Genomic DNA, 16749 nt, shown 5'->3' with positions numbered 1-16749 from the left:
CTCTCTTGTTTACCAGTCACTGTCGTTCTTCGGACCAACGCACTCGAGAGCAAGCAAGGCAGTTCAAAAGCTCAGCTTGAGACCCGGCCGTGAGTACTTACCCCGTTCGAACTCTTTCTCTGTCTTGCACCCTCTCTGCGGAAGCTGACGCGAACGCCAGGCCTCGTAGCGATCAAGAAGGATTGATAGAGCTCCAACAGCTTGGAAGCACTGCGCAGGAACCAGAAATGACGATTGACGAGCCAGAAATGGAACAATTGCTAAAACGAGCTCACGAAATCGTCTTCTCCCTCGAGGTCGACGCCTCTGAACCGGTACGCTACTCCTCTACTTCTGATCGCATTAGCTGCCCGCTGTCCGAAACTGACGAATATCTCACTCTCGCAGTCCTCAAAAGACGAGATCTCTCGGTTGATCTCTTCTTTCGAGAATGGAACCCCGACATCACCAGCAGAAGCCGAGTCGCTACCGGATACCATCGCACAATTACCTCAAGAGATCCTCGTGAGAATTGCCGAGCTGGTGAAGATCCCTCGAGAACTCTGCGGACGACAAGGTTTCGGCGACGAGGAAGAAGAAGAAGATTCCGGTGAGTCTAGCTGTCTTCACTTTCATCGTGTCTTAGCTGACGCTCGACTCGATTTATCAATTATAGACGCTTCTACTCGAAAACGCGAAGCCCTTTCAACCTCGTTCAAATCCCTCTCTACGTCTCTTCTCAAACTGTCTCTTCCACTCCTTCGACTCCTGCCTATCCCTTCTTCCGACGCTCGACCCGATCGAGAGACCCTATCACTCCGCTCGGCACTCTTCATCGCCTACTCTAGGTTCCTTCAACCCGATTTCTCGTCCCTCTTCTCCAACTCGACTCTTTACGATCTCTCCTCCCGTAAGTTCCCCTTCTCATCCTCCCTCTCTCGCCTCGTCTAACCCCTTTATCGAACATACAGGTCTTCTGAAGCTAATCCTCTCACCCGAAACCCTCCGACTCCCGCTCCTCTCGAATCTCCTCCGAACCTCCCTTCCCGTCTATTTCAAGCCCCATCCGAAATTGAACCCTTCGACAGGTCGACTCTTGAACCGACCACTAGGGGGTCCTACCAACCTAGGGAGTGATATGGGAGAAGACGAGGCGGGGTGGAAAAGAGAGGGAGGGGTTAGTGGGACGGTCCTCACGGTCATTCAGAACCTCAGGGTAAGTCTCCCGCTGTTTTTCCTGGGAGGGGGAGTTGCGAACTGATCACTGATCATTGGGAGTGGGGAATAGATAGAGGAATTGGAGGAGATGTGGCCGTGGTTATTACCACCGGTACTGAGTTTTCTGGATGATTATAATACGGAGAATAAGGTCCTCGGACTTCATCTACTCGATACTTTGATTGAGAAACTACAGGAGCCAACAGAGCAGGGAGGGAGAAGTATAGGTGGATCGTTATTGACGAGGACGGGAGTCGGGAAAGTATTCGAACAAGTAAAGCCTCAGTCTCTCTATTCTTTTGACCTTTGTGTCATTGCGACTGACTTGGTATCCGTGTGATGGTGTCCACAGTCCCTGACAATCATCTTCTCCAACCTCTCCGACCCTCTCTCCGTCAAACTTCAATCCCTCTCTCAACCCGTCTCCCTAAAACTCATAAACCTCCTCTACCCTCCTCCCTCCCCTTTCCCTCCTTCTCCTTCTCTCTCCTCCTCCGCACCGACTCTGACTCTCACTGAAGCGGAGAAAGAGCGATCCCGGAAGAGGTTCGAAGCCCTCTGTCGACATTTCACCGAAACGATTATGACGATTTGGAACTATAAATCCGGGTACTACTCCCTCGAACTACTCGTCCTTTCTACCCCTTCTCGCGAGACTGGGTTGGTACCGTGGATGCAGGAGATGGGGAGGGGGGTTATAAGGTATTTAGGAATTTTGGTTCCTCATCTGACTGGGTTACTTCACACGGACGAGCTCGCGGAAGGGGAGAAGACGACAGCGTCAGGGAGGGAAACGCTCCAGTTGAGATTGGCGGCAGTGAAAGTATTGAGAGAGTTGACGAGGAGTGATAGGGCGGGAAGAAGAATTAAAGGGTGGGAGGAAGAGATTGTTAGTGCTGTGGGGAGGTGCTGGGTCGAGATCAAGGAGGGCGAGATGGGGGAGCCGGAAAGGGAATTGAGGGATGAGCTGGAGCGGGAGTTGAAGGGGTTAGTGAGGGAGTTGAAGGGGATCGAGGCGGGAAAGAATCAGAGAGTGAGTTATACTTCTTCTCCCGCTCATGGACACGAGATGAGCCACAGTATCGAAACATTCGTGGCTGACCGTCGGCTGGTGTTTGCACAGGATTATTGGAAAGAATTGAAAGAACTGGATCCGATTTTTGAAGATCTCGTCGCATGAGCAGCACAGATCGGTCGGAACGGGGACGGCAGCCAGTCAGCAGGGTTTGTAAGGCTCGTCAAACAGCTTGCAAAGGGCTTCAGAGGATGGCAAGTCGGAAGGAGAAACCTGAAGGGAATGAGAAAAAAGATGCGGTTTCAAATTATCCTTTCTTCGCGTAGAAGTACAGTACAAACGGAACGCTGAAACAAAATCAGCTGCTCTGCATCATCGAGACATGGCGAGCTTATCAATGCTTTTTCAAAGCGAGAGATCAAGGTAGCGAGCGGTACTCACGAGAAACGATTCCAACACACTCATTCGCACCTTTATTCTTTTTTGCCAACCCTCATCTTTTCCCTGCTCACCGCGTCCATCTTCTCTTCCCCTATTTGTCCCAGTCCAGCAGCGGGGGTCGTTGGATGTTCCGGACCCGAATCCTCTAAAATCGCAACGACGACGAATCCAACCAATACCAAATTCGCTACGAACGCTGCCGAGATCGCTGATGGAGTTGGATCATCTACTCATTGTCGCACATGTGCTCACGTCAGTGAGAAGCGTGGTGAGGAAACAAGGGAGAGAAGGGATAGAGAGGGAGAAGAGAGAGGGACGAACGAAAGTAATGATTGAGAGAGAGGAAATAGGTACCGATTGGACCGACGATCATCAGAAGGGTGAAGAGGGATAACTTCCAGACTACTGGACTGTGTGCGAGAGGTCGAGTGAGAGTCAGTCGAGCTCTCGTAGAAAGCGGAGGAAAGGAAAGAGGTGAGGAACTTGCGAGAGGTTGTCTTGTTTCGAGGAAAGGGAGGTGGTGGGAACAGAGGTAGACATAGTAGAGGACTAGGAGGCGCTTGAATAGGCGGAAAGGACAGTCGGAGACAATTGTTCAATGATCAAGGGAACTGGAGAGGGAGTTGAGTAAGGACGAGGACGACACGGGTCGCGAGTTCTGATAGCTTGCGATGAACGTCGTGAAGCTTTCGAAGGTGTTAGACCTGGGTCCTGTTCGCGAGAGAACGAAAGAGTCGACTTCCCGATCTCAATGCGTCACTTTCGAGTAAATCTGTTCTGGATCTCACAAAGCTAGAAGTACTGTAACAAGGCCCATACGAGTATTCTTGAAGCACCCCGTCAGACTTGGGAGATCGACGTTTCTTTCCCTCTCTCCTCATTCGCTCCACTTCTTGATCTCCTTCTCCTTTCAACTCCGCCGTCATGTCGCTCCCTATTCTCCGACAACAAGCAGCTCTCCGATCTCTCGTCACCCGTCGCGCTTTCCACGCCGGTCAGTCTCAAAGTTCTTTCCGATCGACTGCTCTCCGCGGTTCATTCCGATCCGATTCCCGCTTCCTCTCCCGCTCAATTGCGAGTAGAGCAGAGGTACTGACTGGGTGTGTTTGAGGTGGATAGGTCGACCAGTCTTTGCTGCTAATTCGGCGGCTGCTAAACGTGAGTTGCTCTCTCTCCATTCTCTCTCATCATACCCTGAGTTGTTCGCTGATCGCTTGCTTGTATCTATAGCTTGTAAGCTCTCTTTGATCCTTTGGCTCCGACCCGCCCGTGCTTTCAAAGTCTCGACTCGTCGATCCGAAACTCTTCCCCCTCCTCTCTCCTCTCTTTCCCTCAACTAACCCGTTTCCTTCCCTCGAACGCTCCTAGACGTTGAAGGAACCGTCAACGACCCTACTCCTTTCCCTGCCCCGAACAAAGCCCACGGTTCTTACCACTGGACGTTCGAACGACTCTTGTCTGCCTCTTTGGTTCCTCTGATCGCTTCTACCGCTGTTACTTCGGTCAATCCGGTATTGGATGGGATTTTATGTACTGCTATCGTCGCTCATTCCCACATGGTCTGTCTTCCCTTATCCCTTTCTCTCCCTGTCAGCGGGAGAAAGAAAACCAGAGCTGACGGGATTTTGTGGTGATTTGGTAGGGTTTCGACAATATTTGGACTGATTACTTGCACACGAGGAAGTTCCCCGTGATGGGAAACATTGTGAAATGGTTGCTTCGATTAGCTACCGGAGGTGTATTGGTCGGAGTTTACCAATTCGAGACGAACGATATCGGTACGTCCTTCGTCTCTGTTCATCTGTTCCCTCACTCCAACCGGAGGGCTCGAGTACTGATAAACGCAATTGCGTGACGTACAGGTATTACGGAGTTGATCAAAAAGGCATGGCACGTTGAAAAGAAGGATTAGATTCACTCTTTTCCTTTTGAACTCTCTTCTCTCGGTAGTTTTCTCTTTCTCTCGTTTATGTTTTTGCTTTATACGATCTGTCGAAATTGTCTTTTCCATTGAATGCATCGTTCCCGCTGTCTGTAGCTGAGTGAGTGAGAACAAGAAGAGAGACACGAGAGTTAGGAAATTTCCCCCTCTCGAAAGAGTCCAAGTCGCTTCTCCCTCTCTGCCCAACCACTTCTCCCCCTTCTTCTCAACCCCCTCCCTCGCCAGGACCTTTACTACCCATCCCGAGCAAGGTTTTCAACACACTCTCAACCAGCTCGTTATCAACTGCCTCCCGCGATATCCTCTCTAGCGCCAAATCAGAGTGCAACGGTCACCGGTCACTCCTCCCTCTCTTCTCCTCTCCCGACCCACTGTCAACGGGATCAGAATAGCTCTACTACACTCTTGATCGAATACTAGTCACTACCAACAACCACCTCTCTCTCGCTCTAGAACGAGTCCAATCAACTTTCGACTTTCCACCTCATCCTCCCCCTCCCCTTCTTTCCTCCCTCTCTCCGTCCGAGGGACTCACACAACTCAGTCAAACCATGTCTTCTACTCCATCATCATCATCTACCGGAGCGGCTTCTCTCCCTCAACCCAGTCAACCCGAAAACTGGAAAGATAAACTCAACCTCCCCGCGAAAGACTTACGACCTCAAACGGAGGATGTTACGAATACGAAAGGGAACGAGTTTGAGGATTATTTCTTGAAGAGGGAATTGTTGATGGGAATCTTTGAGGCCGGCGTGAGTTTGACCCTCTCTTGTACTGATTCTCCTCTGAGCCGGGACTGAGTGAAGAGGGGTTCAAATTGCAGTTTGAGAAACCTTCACCTATTCAAGAAGAAGCGATCCCGATTGCGTTGACTGGACGAGATATCCTCGCCCGAGCGAAAAACGGTACCGGTAAAACCGCTGCCTTCATCATCCCAACTCTCGAACGCGTCAACCCGAAAATCCCCAAAATTCAAGCCTTACTCCTCGTTCCTACTCGAGAACTCGCCCTTCAAACTTCGCAAGTTTGTAAAACTTTGGGGAAACACACGGGAGCTCAAGTAATGGTTACTACTGGTGGAACTACTCTACGAGACGATATCATGAGATTAGGGGAAACTGTACATATCCTCGTTGGTACTCCGGGAAGGATCTTAGATTTGGCGGGGAAAGGAATCGCGGATTTATCGGCTTGTCCAATGTTTGTCATGGATGAAGCAGACAAGTTGCTTTCACCAGAGTTTACTCCAGTGATTGAACAATTGTTGGCGTTCATGCCGACTCAACGTCAGGTCATGTTGTTCTCGGCTACTTTCCCTCTCATTGTTAAAGATTTCAAGGTCAGTTTTAACTTTATTTCTCTCTCTTCGTTCCCTTTCTCCCTTTACTGACTCTTCGTTCCTCACTCTCTCGCATAGGACAAATGGATGAGCAAACCTTACGAGATCAACTTGATGGACGAACTCACCCTTCGCGGTGTAACTCAATACTACGCTTTCCTCGAAGAACGACAAAAAGTTCACTGCCTCAACACTCTCTTCTCAAAGGTGAGCGATGATCCTCTTCACTCGTTCTCCTTCATATCGAAGCAAGCTCACAAGAGTGTTTGCTGCTCATCGTCGCTCGCAGCTTCAAATCAATCAATCGATCATCTTCTGTAACTCTACGAACCGAGTCGAATTGCTGGCGAAAAAGATTACCGAACTCGGATACTCTTGTTTCTACTCTCACGCGAAAATGTTGCAACAACATCGAAACCGAGTCTTCCACGATTTCCGAAACGGAGTTTGTCGAAATCTAGTCTGTTCCGGTTCGTTTCCGATTCGTCTCTCTCCCACCCTCTCTCTTAAATACTGACGAGTGGAGGTGACGCGGGTGAATAGATCTTCTCACTCGTGGTATCGATATCCAAGCCGTCAACGTCGTGATCAATTTCGATTTCCCTAAAAACGCGGAAACCTATTTGCATCGAATCGGTCGTTCGGGTCGATACGGTCACTTGGGACTCGCGATCAATTTGATCACTTACGAAGATCGATTCAACTTGTATCGAATCGAACAGGAATTGGGCACCGAGATTCAACCGATCCCAGCTGTGATCGATAGGAGTTTGTACGTCGCTCCTGGAACCGAAGATACGACGACTACTACTCCCGCTCAAGAGAAGAAACAGACGACGACGACGATGGAACGACCAAGTGGTGTAGGAGGTCACGGAATGCAGGCGCCTCAACAACAGAGATTACCCCCTCCCTCTCAAACTCAAACTCAAACTTCTTCGGCTCCTGCTTCGAACGGTCAATACTCCGCTCCTCCTTCCGCTCCCATCTCTCAACAACCTCAATACGCCCAATCGTCCCAACAACAGAGACCCGGTCCCCCTCCCCAGCAGTACAACGCACAAGGACAACGATTCCAAAACGGAGGAGGAGGATACCCGGCTCCCGCTCCTCCTTCGCAGCAACAGATCCCGCCTCACCTCTTGGCTCAGTACCAACAGCAACAGGCTCAGGCTCAGTACATGCAACAACAGGCAAGAAGGCAGCACGGAGGAGCAGGAGGTCCGGGGCAACAAAGATAAGGTGTAAGAACGAACGAAGTAGTTGACGGCGGAAGGGAGGAGGGGAGGAACGGAGGAGAGAGTAGAACGTAGCAGTAGGAGAAACGGAGGAGGAGGAGGAGGAGGATAGCTGGATAACCCCGAACGAAACGAAAACGAAACGAATGAACGACGAATCTCCCTTTTTTTTTCCCACGACAAACTCTTTCTCCTCTCTCTCTCCTTTCCCCGAACGAACGAATTGAACCTCCCGTACCTTCCTCCCTCTGACCGACCAACCCGAGAACCCCCGAAACCCCTTTTCCCCTCTCCCTTTCCTCTTCCGAGACCCGCTTTCCGACTCGCAAAACCCACTCTCTGTATATTCTCTCCCAGGTTTCATATACCCATTTCTGTGTTTCTCTCTCTCTCTCTCGCGTCTCTCTATTCGGTCTCTCTCCGAGCGGTCTCTCTCTCTATCTCTCGACGGGAAAAAAAGGGAAAAAAGGGTTCCTCTCACTATCACCTTTCACTATTTCTCCACGGTTCTCGGTACACATCTCACACTCTCGTCGGCGGAGGAGGAGGAGCTTTCATCCGTTCATTCGTTCTTCGTCTTTCATCACCTTTTTTCCAGGAGGAGGAGGAGGAAACTTCTCGTCATTTGACTTCGTCGTCTCATCACCACGCACTTTTTTTCTCGTTCGTTGGGTTCACGTTCTCGGTTATAGCTATCAGGAGGAGTAGGCGTGGTATTATCAGAAGGAGGAGGGGCGGGGGCAAGGAGGAGGAAGAAGAAGAAAATTTAGAAAACCTTTTTTTTTTTTTTTTCGCGATCAAGATCAACCCACAATCAACCCCGTTCCTCTCGTCGACTCATCCCTCGACTCGATTCGACTCGATACGGAACGATATTCGATATTCGATATTCGATATTCGATATTCATTCGAGATCTTCAACATGGTCTCTCATTTCCCCCACTCTCACTCGAACTCCTCTCTTCGATTTCAGTCTGTTCACAACCACGTTTCTATCGTATCTCTTTTTTGTGCACGTTCGATGGAGACGCTTGGAGTCGTTCGGAAAGAGAACAGATTGAGAAATAAAGAATCAATGGGTTTCTGATCAACTTCTCTGCGGATGTCCCTCGTCTGGACTGAGAGTCTCTACGTGGTCGGGACCTCGGGCGAACCGGACCAGTGCTAGAAACGACGAGGCTCCGTCGGAGAGGATCGAGGGCAAATCAAGTCAAGTTCGATTTCGAAAACCTGAGATACTGACGAGTTCGCAAACTATCTCGCTCTCTCGACAGACGACGGACCAGAACCAGCGTAGATGAGTGAAAACGATGTTTTGTTAAACTAGTTGCGAACACGAATGCATAGAGAGAATGAATCGAAAAACGAAATTCAATGAGAGCTGAGGGGTAATAAATAAAGGGTATCCACCGAGTGAGAGAGAGAGCACGACCACAGAGACCGAAAGACTATGTACGACCGAACGAACAAAGAGACGAGAGTGAGACTAGCTCAGAAAGGGGGGTATGTACAGAAGACGAAAAGGGGGTAACAGTGTCAATTTTGAGAGAGAAGGAAAGTGGTATCAAACGAAAAGAGAAATGCGAAAGACGAGGAACGAGGGAGAGTTCAGATACTCATGCGAAAAGACCGAGTCCTGAGGAAGTTGGAGAAGAAGCGGGAGTAGCGGCAGTCGAAGAAGCGGAAGAGGAAGCGGAGATTTGAAGTTTTTGGAGTCTTCGACGAGAGAGGGATTCCATTCGACGTTGAGCTAGAGGAGAAGTTTTCGAGAACGAAGGGATCGATTTTGGTGGGCAAGGAGGAGCTGGAGGAGAATCGAAGAAGGAGGTGGAAGAGAAAGTTGCGAGACATTTCGTCGTTGGCGAAGGAGTGAACGAACAGGAGGATAAGCTTGTGTCGGATCCACAGGGCGATGAACGACTTGAAGGCGAAGATGCAGAAGTCGAGATCGATGAGGAGAGGGAAGGAACAGGAGATCCGAGCACGGGGTCGCGGTTCGAAGTAGGAAGGGAAGCGAGAGAAGGCATCGAGCGAGAAAGGTTCGAAGTCGAAGGGCTTGCGAGGTCGAGACTGACCCGACGAGCGAAGACGATTGCCGAAGGAGAGAGAGGAGAGGAACACGAGGCGTCCGATTCGTCCTCCCAGAGAGATCCAGTTGGGTCGGAGAATGAGCTCGGGGATCCGGGTAGTTCAGGCGACGAGAATTCGGGAGAACTTTCTTCTCGGTAGAAGTCGAACAAGCCGAGAGAGTTGGGCATCGAAGTGCGAAGAGGAGAGCACGAAGAAGACGAAGAGGAAGGAGAAGCGGCGGAAGGGATCCAGGTGTTTTCATCAACGATTCGAGTGTCTTGATCCTCATTGAACGCATCGAAGGTGAACTTGGAGAAGTTGCGAATCCCGGGAGAACGTCTCATCGGAGAGGAAGAGAGCTTCGAGGGAGTAGGAGTGACCGGCATCGGCATGAAGATGGGAGCGGCAGGGAGGAGAGGGGCCGTCGGGGTTGAGGGAGATCCGAGTCCGATGTTGGTCGCAGTCGAGAGGGTGAACAGGTGGTTGCGACGAGCGGCAGAGAAAGTGGCGTCGAGGGGAGAAGGAGGTGCGCGTTTGCGAAGGTTTCGAGGTCCGGGAGGGGGAGGGAGAAGTTCGAGAGTAGGTCGAACGGGAGTGACAGGAGGCTCATAGTCGTCCATACTAGTAGAGGGAGACGTGCGAGGGATGTAGAGCGATTGCGACATGATGACGACTGGAGGAGAGAGAGAGTGAGAAAGGACAAAGAGAGGGTGTAAGTACGACGAGGTCCCGGCTTACAAAGGAAGTCGAGACGAGAGGAACGTACGGAAAGTTTAACAGAAAGAACAAAGAGTAGAAACGCGAACGAGATGAGTTGCCTGAGTGAGAGGTTTGCGACGAGAGAGAGATGAGTTGAGTGAAGCTTTGAGAGAGTACGGTTCCGGGTTGAAGTCTCTTGAGCGCCAGGCAGTCGAGGATTGAGGAGGAGGAGAGGAGTAAAGGAAAGAAAGGAGAGAGAGAGCAGTAGACGCGGAAAGGGAGTGTCAAGGAATGAAATGCGACTTCTGGCAGGACAGAACAAGGGAGAGGGTAAAATTGCACGATTTGCGGTGCATGGAAGTTGAAATTTCCCTCTCTGCCCCCGTCGATCAAGAGAAAGGGAATGCAGAAGGGGGAACGGGGAACCGGGAGTCGAGGAATCTGTTCAAGCCGGGACCTCCAAGTTTCCTCGCAGGATTTTAACTGTTAAACTTTCATTACAAGTGGGAATCGCAGAGAGAGAATTGCTTGAGCTCGAGACGCTTGAGACAGTCTCGATCGTTCTATAGTGGACCCACCTTCCCTCTCCCTCTCTTCGGTGACTCGAGCTCCAACACTCTCGTTCGTAATTTCCGAGTCTGGGTCAATTTTCGCTTCTGTCGTCGGGTCAATGCTCTCTCGTCTTTCCCACGAATGTCCCGTTTCTTCCTTATCTGCCGTATCGATGGAAAGAAAGGGAAGCGCCAAAAGAACAACGAGACAAGCAGAAAGAACAATTGAAAGACGCTAGCGTACGCATTGTTCGCAATGGAACAAAAACGACGAAAACTACCTTTGTCCTGCCGCCCGTCTTTCTCCTTCGGCAGCGAAGAGGAGTACGTCGCGTCGCGGTGCGGTAATGTAGGCCGCTATTCGCAGGGAAATCCGTCTTGTTTTGGAGAGAGAGTTAGAGCTTGTTACACGCGAGCAATTCGCAAAATCCTGCTTGCTTATCCGAAATTCAATGCTTGAGAAACTCGAAACGATTTCGACGACGACTGGTTCGAGAATTCTCGACCTCTAATGAAGTCGAAAGCATGAAAATTAACCTCGAAATCAAAATCCTCAAGAAGGTTGTTCTGGCGCGCTTTTGGACTTTCGAGGCAGGATTTGAACGATCTCGACCTACTTACGTCTCTGTTCGAGCTGTCGAGACTCGAGTGTGTCAAGCGAGGGAAGCGCAAAAAAAGGCTCTCGAATTCTGCCTCTGCGTCTGCCTTGTTTCGCCCAAACTCTAGAGATCTCTAAAGCCGTTTCCTAACACGTTCGAGAGAGACGAGGGAGCGCTTTCAATAATCCTCGATTAAACGTCCAAATCTAGAAGTATTGACCAGCTCCAAGATAATTGCCGTCATCTTCGTCGTCGTCTGAGCTGTCATCGGCATCTTGGAGCGATAATCCTTCGAGACTCGGCGGAGGTGGCACTCGTTTCGGTGGAAGGATCGAACCATTCGCTGGTCCAGTCGGGCGGAACGCAGGAGGTGAAGGAGAGTATGGTTTTAGCGAGAGAGCTGGTCGACCTGAAGGTAATCGAGCTTGGAGCGTTTGAGCGCTTGGAATCGGTTGAAAGTGGACCTGTCGCGTCGATCAATTGCGTCAGAAGGAGCTCAATCGTCGCATCACACACACTCGAGATAGAGGTGAGATCATGAAGAGACTCACGGTATCGTTGACTTTTTTGTAAGCTTTCGTAAAAGCTTGGACGCTTTCGATCTCTTCCTGCACTTTTCCCTTTCTCGCTTTTCCAGCACTCTTACCTTTCCCAAACTTGAGCTTGTTGACTCCCCGGTCCTTGTCGTTCAGTTCATCCAACGCCTTGCTCGCCATTGACAACCAACCCAGCGCTTCTCCTGTCTCTGATCTTTCTCCGTTGTCGACCCCGAGCCATTTGTACGCGAGTGAGAGCGCGAGTTGTCGTCCGTCCGAGAGATATCGGCGAATCAATGGGGAAATTTCGGTAGAAGTGGAAGAAGACGACTTCAAAAGCGAGCGTGCTTCGTCGTAATGCGAGTAGACTTGCAGGTGAAGTTTGGACAGGAGCGAGGGAGAAGGGTGGGAAGTAGGGAGAGGAGGACCTGGAGTCGTTGTAGAATGTGCAACGGAAAGAGAACGAGAGAGCAATCGACGTATCGCTAGCAGATTTGCGTCCGCTAAGCACATCCTACGCGATACGATGCTCGTAAGGGTCAGCATCTAGCGTAGTGAATTCTTTGTGAAAGTTGAGCTCACTTGGATAAAGCGGTCGCAGCATCTCGAGTGAATTCGACCGGTCTTGCTCGGAGCGAGTCGATTCCTACTGCCGCTTCCCACCTCGGAATGACCGTTTCTGCAAGGTGCAAGAAAACTCCGCTCGCTCGACACAACATGTCGGCTGCCTGGTTCACAGTTTCGTCGTGGGTCGAAATGGCGGCAGATGAAACTGACGATGAAACTTCATATGAACCGAGAGACGAGACGAGGACGGCAGCGGCATTTGAAAGGCAGATACCGCATGAGAGAAGCGTCGCGGTGAGCTCGAAATGACTAGAGGAGACGAGGCATAAGCGTTCAATCCGTGATTTCGGATCAGTTGAAGAGCGAAAAGCGTACAAAGACGGTAGGGCGACCTTCGTCCGTCCTTTCTTCAGTCCTTGCGATGATAGTGACGACTTCCACAAGAAGTCTGAGTCGCGGAAAGTCTCGATGATGGTCAGTCTGGAGTCCTCGCGCGCGAAGGAAAGGGCGAGCTCACTCGGATCGCTCGACAGCAGCAAGTCGTCTGCTTCTACGCTCGAGAGTATAGCATAGAGATAAGGTTGGTATTCCGCTATAGCCTACGGAACAAGAGCACTGTCAGCCTTCGTCGTTGCCAAGCCAATCTAGAAACATTGCGAGATGGTAAACACTGACTCTAACAGCTCCTGACCAATCTGCGCCTCTCCCGTCCTTAAGTGTGTCCTTCTTCGTGGCCCTGGAGGCTGTGACAACGTGTACTCTCAGGCGAGCGAACTGACCTTGGTGACGGAAGATGTGGATGCATGTTCCTGCTTCCCTTCTCCGCCTCGAGAGCCGGTAGCCGCGTTGCCCCTACGCGTTGAAGAGTTGTTCTTGGTTGCTGGGGTTGAAGTCGAAGAGTTTGCGCGTACTTGTGAGGATCCAGAGGGAGACGAAGATGTAGGAGGTTGGGAGAGAGGTTGGAAGAAGGAGAAGAGCGTTCGCTTCTTGTCGTTCGAGTCCTTTGACATGTCTGTGCTTGCTTGTCAGCTCCCTCGTGGTTGTAGTGGTCGAGAGTAAGTGAGGGAGAAGAAGAGAGATGAACTCGCAACTTCGCGCGATGCTCTCTCTCGCTAGCCTTGATCTCCTAAGGTCTCTATGTGGATATCGAAGAGCTGATGACCTCGTACCTAAGAGGCTTGCGAAAAAATCGCACAATTTGACTTGGAGATTCGCTTACGTTTCCTTCATGTGAGTCTGCACCGTTAAGATACCTCTGTCAAGCCCGACAGCCTCGTTCACGCTGCAGAGTCAAGTCTCTCCAACAGCTCGCTGCCGGAGATGGGGAGGAAGAGTAGTACATGACAAAACAAGTGAACCAAATGGGGACCAAGCGCCGTAAAATTGAACCTTTCCGAAGAGGAACCTAAGAAGTACAACGACGTTTAGACAAAGTAGCGGAAAAGGGGATGCCTGTCGCCGAGAGCTTCGATTTCCGCGGCCGACATGCCCTCCAAACCGAGCTTTTTCTGAAGAACCGGATCCGTCTGACTCCTGATCGTCGCATCGATGTCGTTCCCATCTTCGTAGTCTTCAGGTCGACCGTAGAGTCGATCACGACGAGCGTTGTCTCGCTTGTAGTCGAAGTGGAGGAGGAGGGAAAGGATTACGGCCATCGCGGCGAAACCTAAACCAACGGCGTGTCCTCGACGATAGAGTGGTCTGTCGACGGCGAAGTACACGAGTGACGATACGATACCCATCGAGTTACCTACAGGACAGGATGTCAGCTTTAGTCAGACATACAGGAAGTGAGAAGTGCTCACCGCAAGTGAACATCATTCCGGATGCCATTCCTCGCTTGTAGGATGGTCCGATGTTGACTCCGAGCCACGAAATGGTGCAAGGGATAGAGGGAGCGACACCTGAGACGCAGAGGAAGAGAGCAAAGTAGGCGACACCGGGATAGTCGATAGGATTGACTGCGAGTAAGATTGCGTAACCGATCACCGTGACCCCCATCCAAAAGACGTTGAAAAGACCTCGTTGCTTCTTTCGGTCGGAGTAGAACGCCGAGACCAAAGTGAGGGCGAAAGCGAGAAAGTAGGGCGGTGTCGAAAGTAACTGACTCTCTGCCCGCGTGAACTTGCCGAGGGATACGATGATGGTGGGAATGAAGAGAGAGAGCGAGTAGAGAGGCTCAGCCACACCCCTGGAGGACGGAAGAGCGGAAGAGCGGAGAAGCGGAGGAATGGAAGAAAGGAGAAAGGGAAAAAACCAAAAACAGTAGGTCAGTTTTCAAAGGCAGCGTGAGACCAGAAAGACGACATACATGTAGATGAAGCAGTAGACCCAGACACGGTAATCTTTACACGCAGACGTGATGTGACCCCAACTGAATCCCTGCGGACAGAAGAAGCGTTAGCGCCGTCATTTTTACAAGACGATACAGTAGAACGATTTACGGCTTCTCCAGCGGCTCCCTGGTCCTTCCTGAGGCGGGCGATCACGATGTCCCTCTCGCGTGGTGAGAGGAACTTACTGTCGTCGGGAAAGTTGGGCATTACCCAGAAGGCGATCACGCCGACCACGAAGGTCAAAAGTCCTTCGATAATGAAGCTACAATAGAGAGGGTATGTGAGACTCGTCGAATAGCCGAAAGGTACACAGTGTGAGGAGACACTTACATCCAAGCCTGGTGACCAAAGAGTGGGAAGAACTGTCAGTTTCTGCGATTTTCTTTTCAAAACAGGTTTTCGAAGCTCACCCAACCTGGTTTTCCGCCCACTCCCGCCATCTGCGACAGGCCGTATGCCAACAGTCCACCAAATGCTCCTAAACTACGAGATAGGTCAGAGAACTCCACATATTTTGAGAGCGAGAGGCTAGAGACCCACCACTCAAAGTTGCGGCGCTGAAGAAAATTGCGATTCGAAGGTTCGTTTCTTCTCGTTTGTACCAGAAGGTGAGCACGAGGCAGAGCTGTGGTGTTCAAGCGAAAAGGATAACAGTCAAGTCAGTCTCGGACCGTTTCGGGGTGGAAAAGTCACACAGCGTTTGTGAAGAACAAGCTCGGACATAATGCGGGTAGAACTCACTCCGGGGAATAGACCAGACTCTGCGAGACCGAGGAAGAAACGAGCGGCGGCGAGACCTTCGAAGTTGGTAACGAGTCCCCTGTTCGCGAAGAACAACACGGCATCAGTTTCGCTCGCTGTCGAATAGGAACCCGAGTGGTAACGACTTGCATGAGGGTGAGAACGATAGACCAAGCTACCATGAGGCAGGGAATATAGATGCTTGGGCGCAATCGCTTGATCAAGACGTTTGAAGGAGTTTCCGTAATGACCTGTAAAAGGGTCGATCAGCAGCGTCCTTTCGCCAACTCTGAGCAGCTAGCCAGCCCTCGAGGCTCACATAGCCAACAAAGAAGAGAACGAATCGAGACTCACATAGCCAACGAAGAAAAGAACGAGCGAAATATTATACTCTTGACCAGTTAGGTTGAGATCTCGTTCGAGATAGTCGAGCTCTGCGATGCGGAATGATGAACGGGTCAGTTGGTCGCACCAGCCATTGACGATAATATGAGGAAAACAACACCGCGGAGGCAAAAGGTTCGAAAGTGTTCTTGAACCTTTTGCCTCGCACGGATTCCAACCTCCTCCAACAGATAATGAGAGTGTACACGTACTAGCTTGTCCGATATTGACACGATCCAAGAACGAGAGAAGGTAGAGAAGCGAAAAAAAGGGAACGAGCTGTCGAGTTGCGGATGGCGAGTCCACTTCAGTTCCATCCTCCCGGCCTGGTACGGTAGAGCAGACTCTCACCTTGTAATCAATCTTTCTGACGATGCGTTTCTCCTCTTCAGGGGATACATCCAGTGCGTTCGACTTTTCCAAAGCGAATTCATTCTGCGAAATTTGAGGTTTCTCCTTTTCCTCGGACGAGTTGATAGACGACGACATGCCGGTAGACAGTCGGAGTGGTCGCTGAAGGTAGAAGAGGAAAGAGGAAAGCGCGTGGTGGGACAAAGTCGTGGTGGGGGACCAATTCGAAACGAAAAGGGTGCATGAAACTCTCAGATCACTTTGGCTCATTATAGTACAAATTCACCGGCGCTAAACGACCCGGTACGAAACCGCGGCAGCTTGCACACCTTATACTGTATAGAGACTCGTTATCTCACGCGCGCTCCAGTGCAGTACGTTATAGTGACTCAACGAGAAAGCCTTACAGAAGCTGAAACACGACCAAACGAGCGAGATTCTGTGGCGTATCCCCGCTTCTCGCTGCTGAGAGCATTGTCTCCACAGAGATCACCTGAGCTGCCGCTGGAAATAAGGCGTTTCTGCGCCAAGTATTGTATTGAAAGTGGGTACGGGTTTTTGTCCGCTCAGTTCGTTCAGCTCGCACTAGTACCACTACTGAGCAGGGTCCGCCGAGCTCGGTTCAACGATTCCCGGTAAAGAAGCCTGGACTTTCGAAATGTCTCAATTCTCCTTCCCCTCGCCAGCCCGCCTCCTCTAAAACATCCGCATCAAGGAGTTCGTACTACCGTACTGTACTTAGT

The 16749-nt window shown here is 50.8% G+C and overlaps 7 protein-coding genes across 7 annotated transcripts; 3 read left to right on the top strand and 4 right to left on the bottom strand.

Moving 5' to 3' along the window:
• Window positions 1–248: 248 nt before the first annotated feature.
• Window positions 249–2377, top strand: JCM6883_001833 (uncharacterized protein; the record flags this gene model as incomplete). The annotated part of the gene is made up of 7 exons (XM_076632843.1): window positions 249–314; window positions 388–589; window positions 656–889; window positions 951–1195; window positions 1268–1471; window positions 1550–2230; window positions 2321–2377. 7 exons carry the CDS (start codon window positions 249–251, stop codon window positions 2375–2377), a joined length of 1689 nt encoding a protein of 562 aa, XP_076487100.1.
• A 308-nt stretch (window positions 2378–2685) lies between these two features.
• On the bottom strand, window positions 2686–3470 carry VMA21 (Vma21p; the record flags this gene model as incomplete). Its single annotated transcript, XM_076632842.1, has 3 exons — window positions 2686–2879; window positions 2975–3063; window positions 3442–3470. 3 exons carry the CDS (start codon window positions 3468–3470, stop codon window positions 2686–2688), a joined length of 312 nt encoding a protein of 103 aa, XP_076487099.1.
• Window positions 3471–3577: 107 nt separating this feature from the next.
• Window positions 3578–4565, top strand: JCM6883_001831 (CybS family protein; the record flags this gene model as incomplete). The annotated part of the gene is made up of 5 exons (XM_076632841.1): window positions 3578–3647; window positions 3773–3811; window positions 4022–4212; window positions 4296–4431; window positions 4516–4565. 5 exons carry the CDS (start codon window positions 3578–3580, stop codon window positions 4563–4565), a joined length of 486 nt encoding a protein of 161 aa, XP_076487098.1.
• A 581-nt stretch (window positions 4566–5146) lies between these two features.
• Window positions 5147–7175, top strand: DHH1 (DExD/H-box ATP-dependent RNA helicase DHH1; the record flags this gene model as incomplete). The annotated part of the gene is made up of 5 exons (XM_076632840.1): window positions 5147–5347; window positions 5419–5934; window positions 6013–6141; window positions 6224–6404; window positions 6478–7175. The coding sequence occupies 5 exons, from the start codon at window positions 5147–5149 to the stop codon at window positions 7173–7175; spliced, it is 1725 nt and encodes a 574-aa protein (XP_076487097.1).
• Window positions 7176–8788: 1613 nt separating this feature from the next.
• Window positions 8789–9907, bottom strand: JCM6883_001829 (uncharacterized protein; the record flags this gene model as incomplete). Its single annotated transcript, XM_076632839.1, has 1 exon — window positions 8789–9907. The coding sequence occupies one exon, from the start codon at window positions 9905–9907 to the stop codon at window positions 8789–8791; it is 1119 nt and encodes a 372-aa protein (XP_076487096.1).
• Window positions 9908–11297: 1390 nt separating this feature from the next.
• JCM6883_001828 (uncharacterized protein) lies at window positions 11298–13204 on the bottom strand (the record flags this gene model as incomplete). Its single annotated transcript, XM_076632838.1, has 7 exons — window positions 11298–11555; window positions 11643–12141; window positions 12210–12503; window positions 12570–12642; window positions 12712–12793; window positions 12870–12937; window positions 13051–13204. The coding sequence occupies 7 exons, from the start codon at window positions 13202–13204 to the stop codon at window positions 11298–11300; spliced, it is 1428 nt and encodes a 475-aa protein (XP_076487095.1).
• A 414-nt stretch (window positions 13205–13618) lies between these two features.
• On the bottom strand, window positions 13619–16144 carry JCM6883_001827 (uncharacterized protein; the record flags this gene model as incomplete). The annotated part of the gene is made up of 12 exons (XM_076632837.1): window positions 13619–13944; window positions 14000–14385; window positions 14506–14576; window positions 14639–14792; window positions 14861–14868; window positions 14941–15008; window positions 15071–15155; window positions 15272–15350; window positions 15422–15522; window positions 15626–15705; window positions 15868–15934; window positions 16007–16144. 12 exons carry the CDS (start codon window positions 16142–16144, stop codon window positions 13619–13621), a joined length of 1563 nt encoding a protein of 520 aa, XP_076487094.1.
• Between the last annotated feature and the right edge of the window lie 605 nt (window positions 16145–16749).

The sequence above is a fragment of the Sporobolomyces salmoneus genome, assembly GCF_050403485.1.
Source record: "Sporobolomyces salmoneus JCM6883 DNA, S_salmoneus_JCM6883_v1_ctg31, whole genome shotgun sequence".
Taxonomy (NCBI): Eukaryota; Fungi; Basidiomycota; class Microbotryomycetes; order Sporidiobolales; family Sporidiobolaceae; genus Sporobolomyces; species Sporobolomyces salmoneus.
Note: the sequence above shows the minus strand (reverse complement) of the source record. Positions and strands in the feature narration are given on the sequence as shown.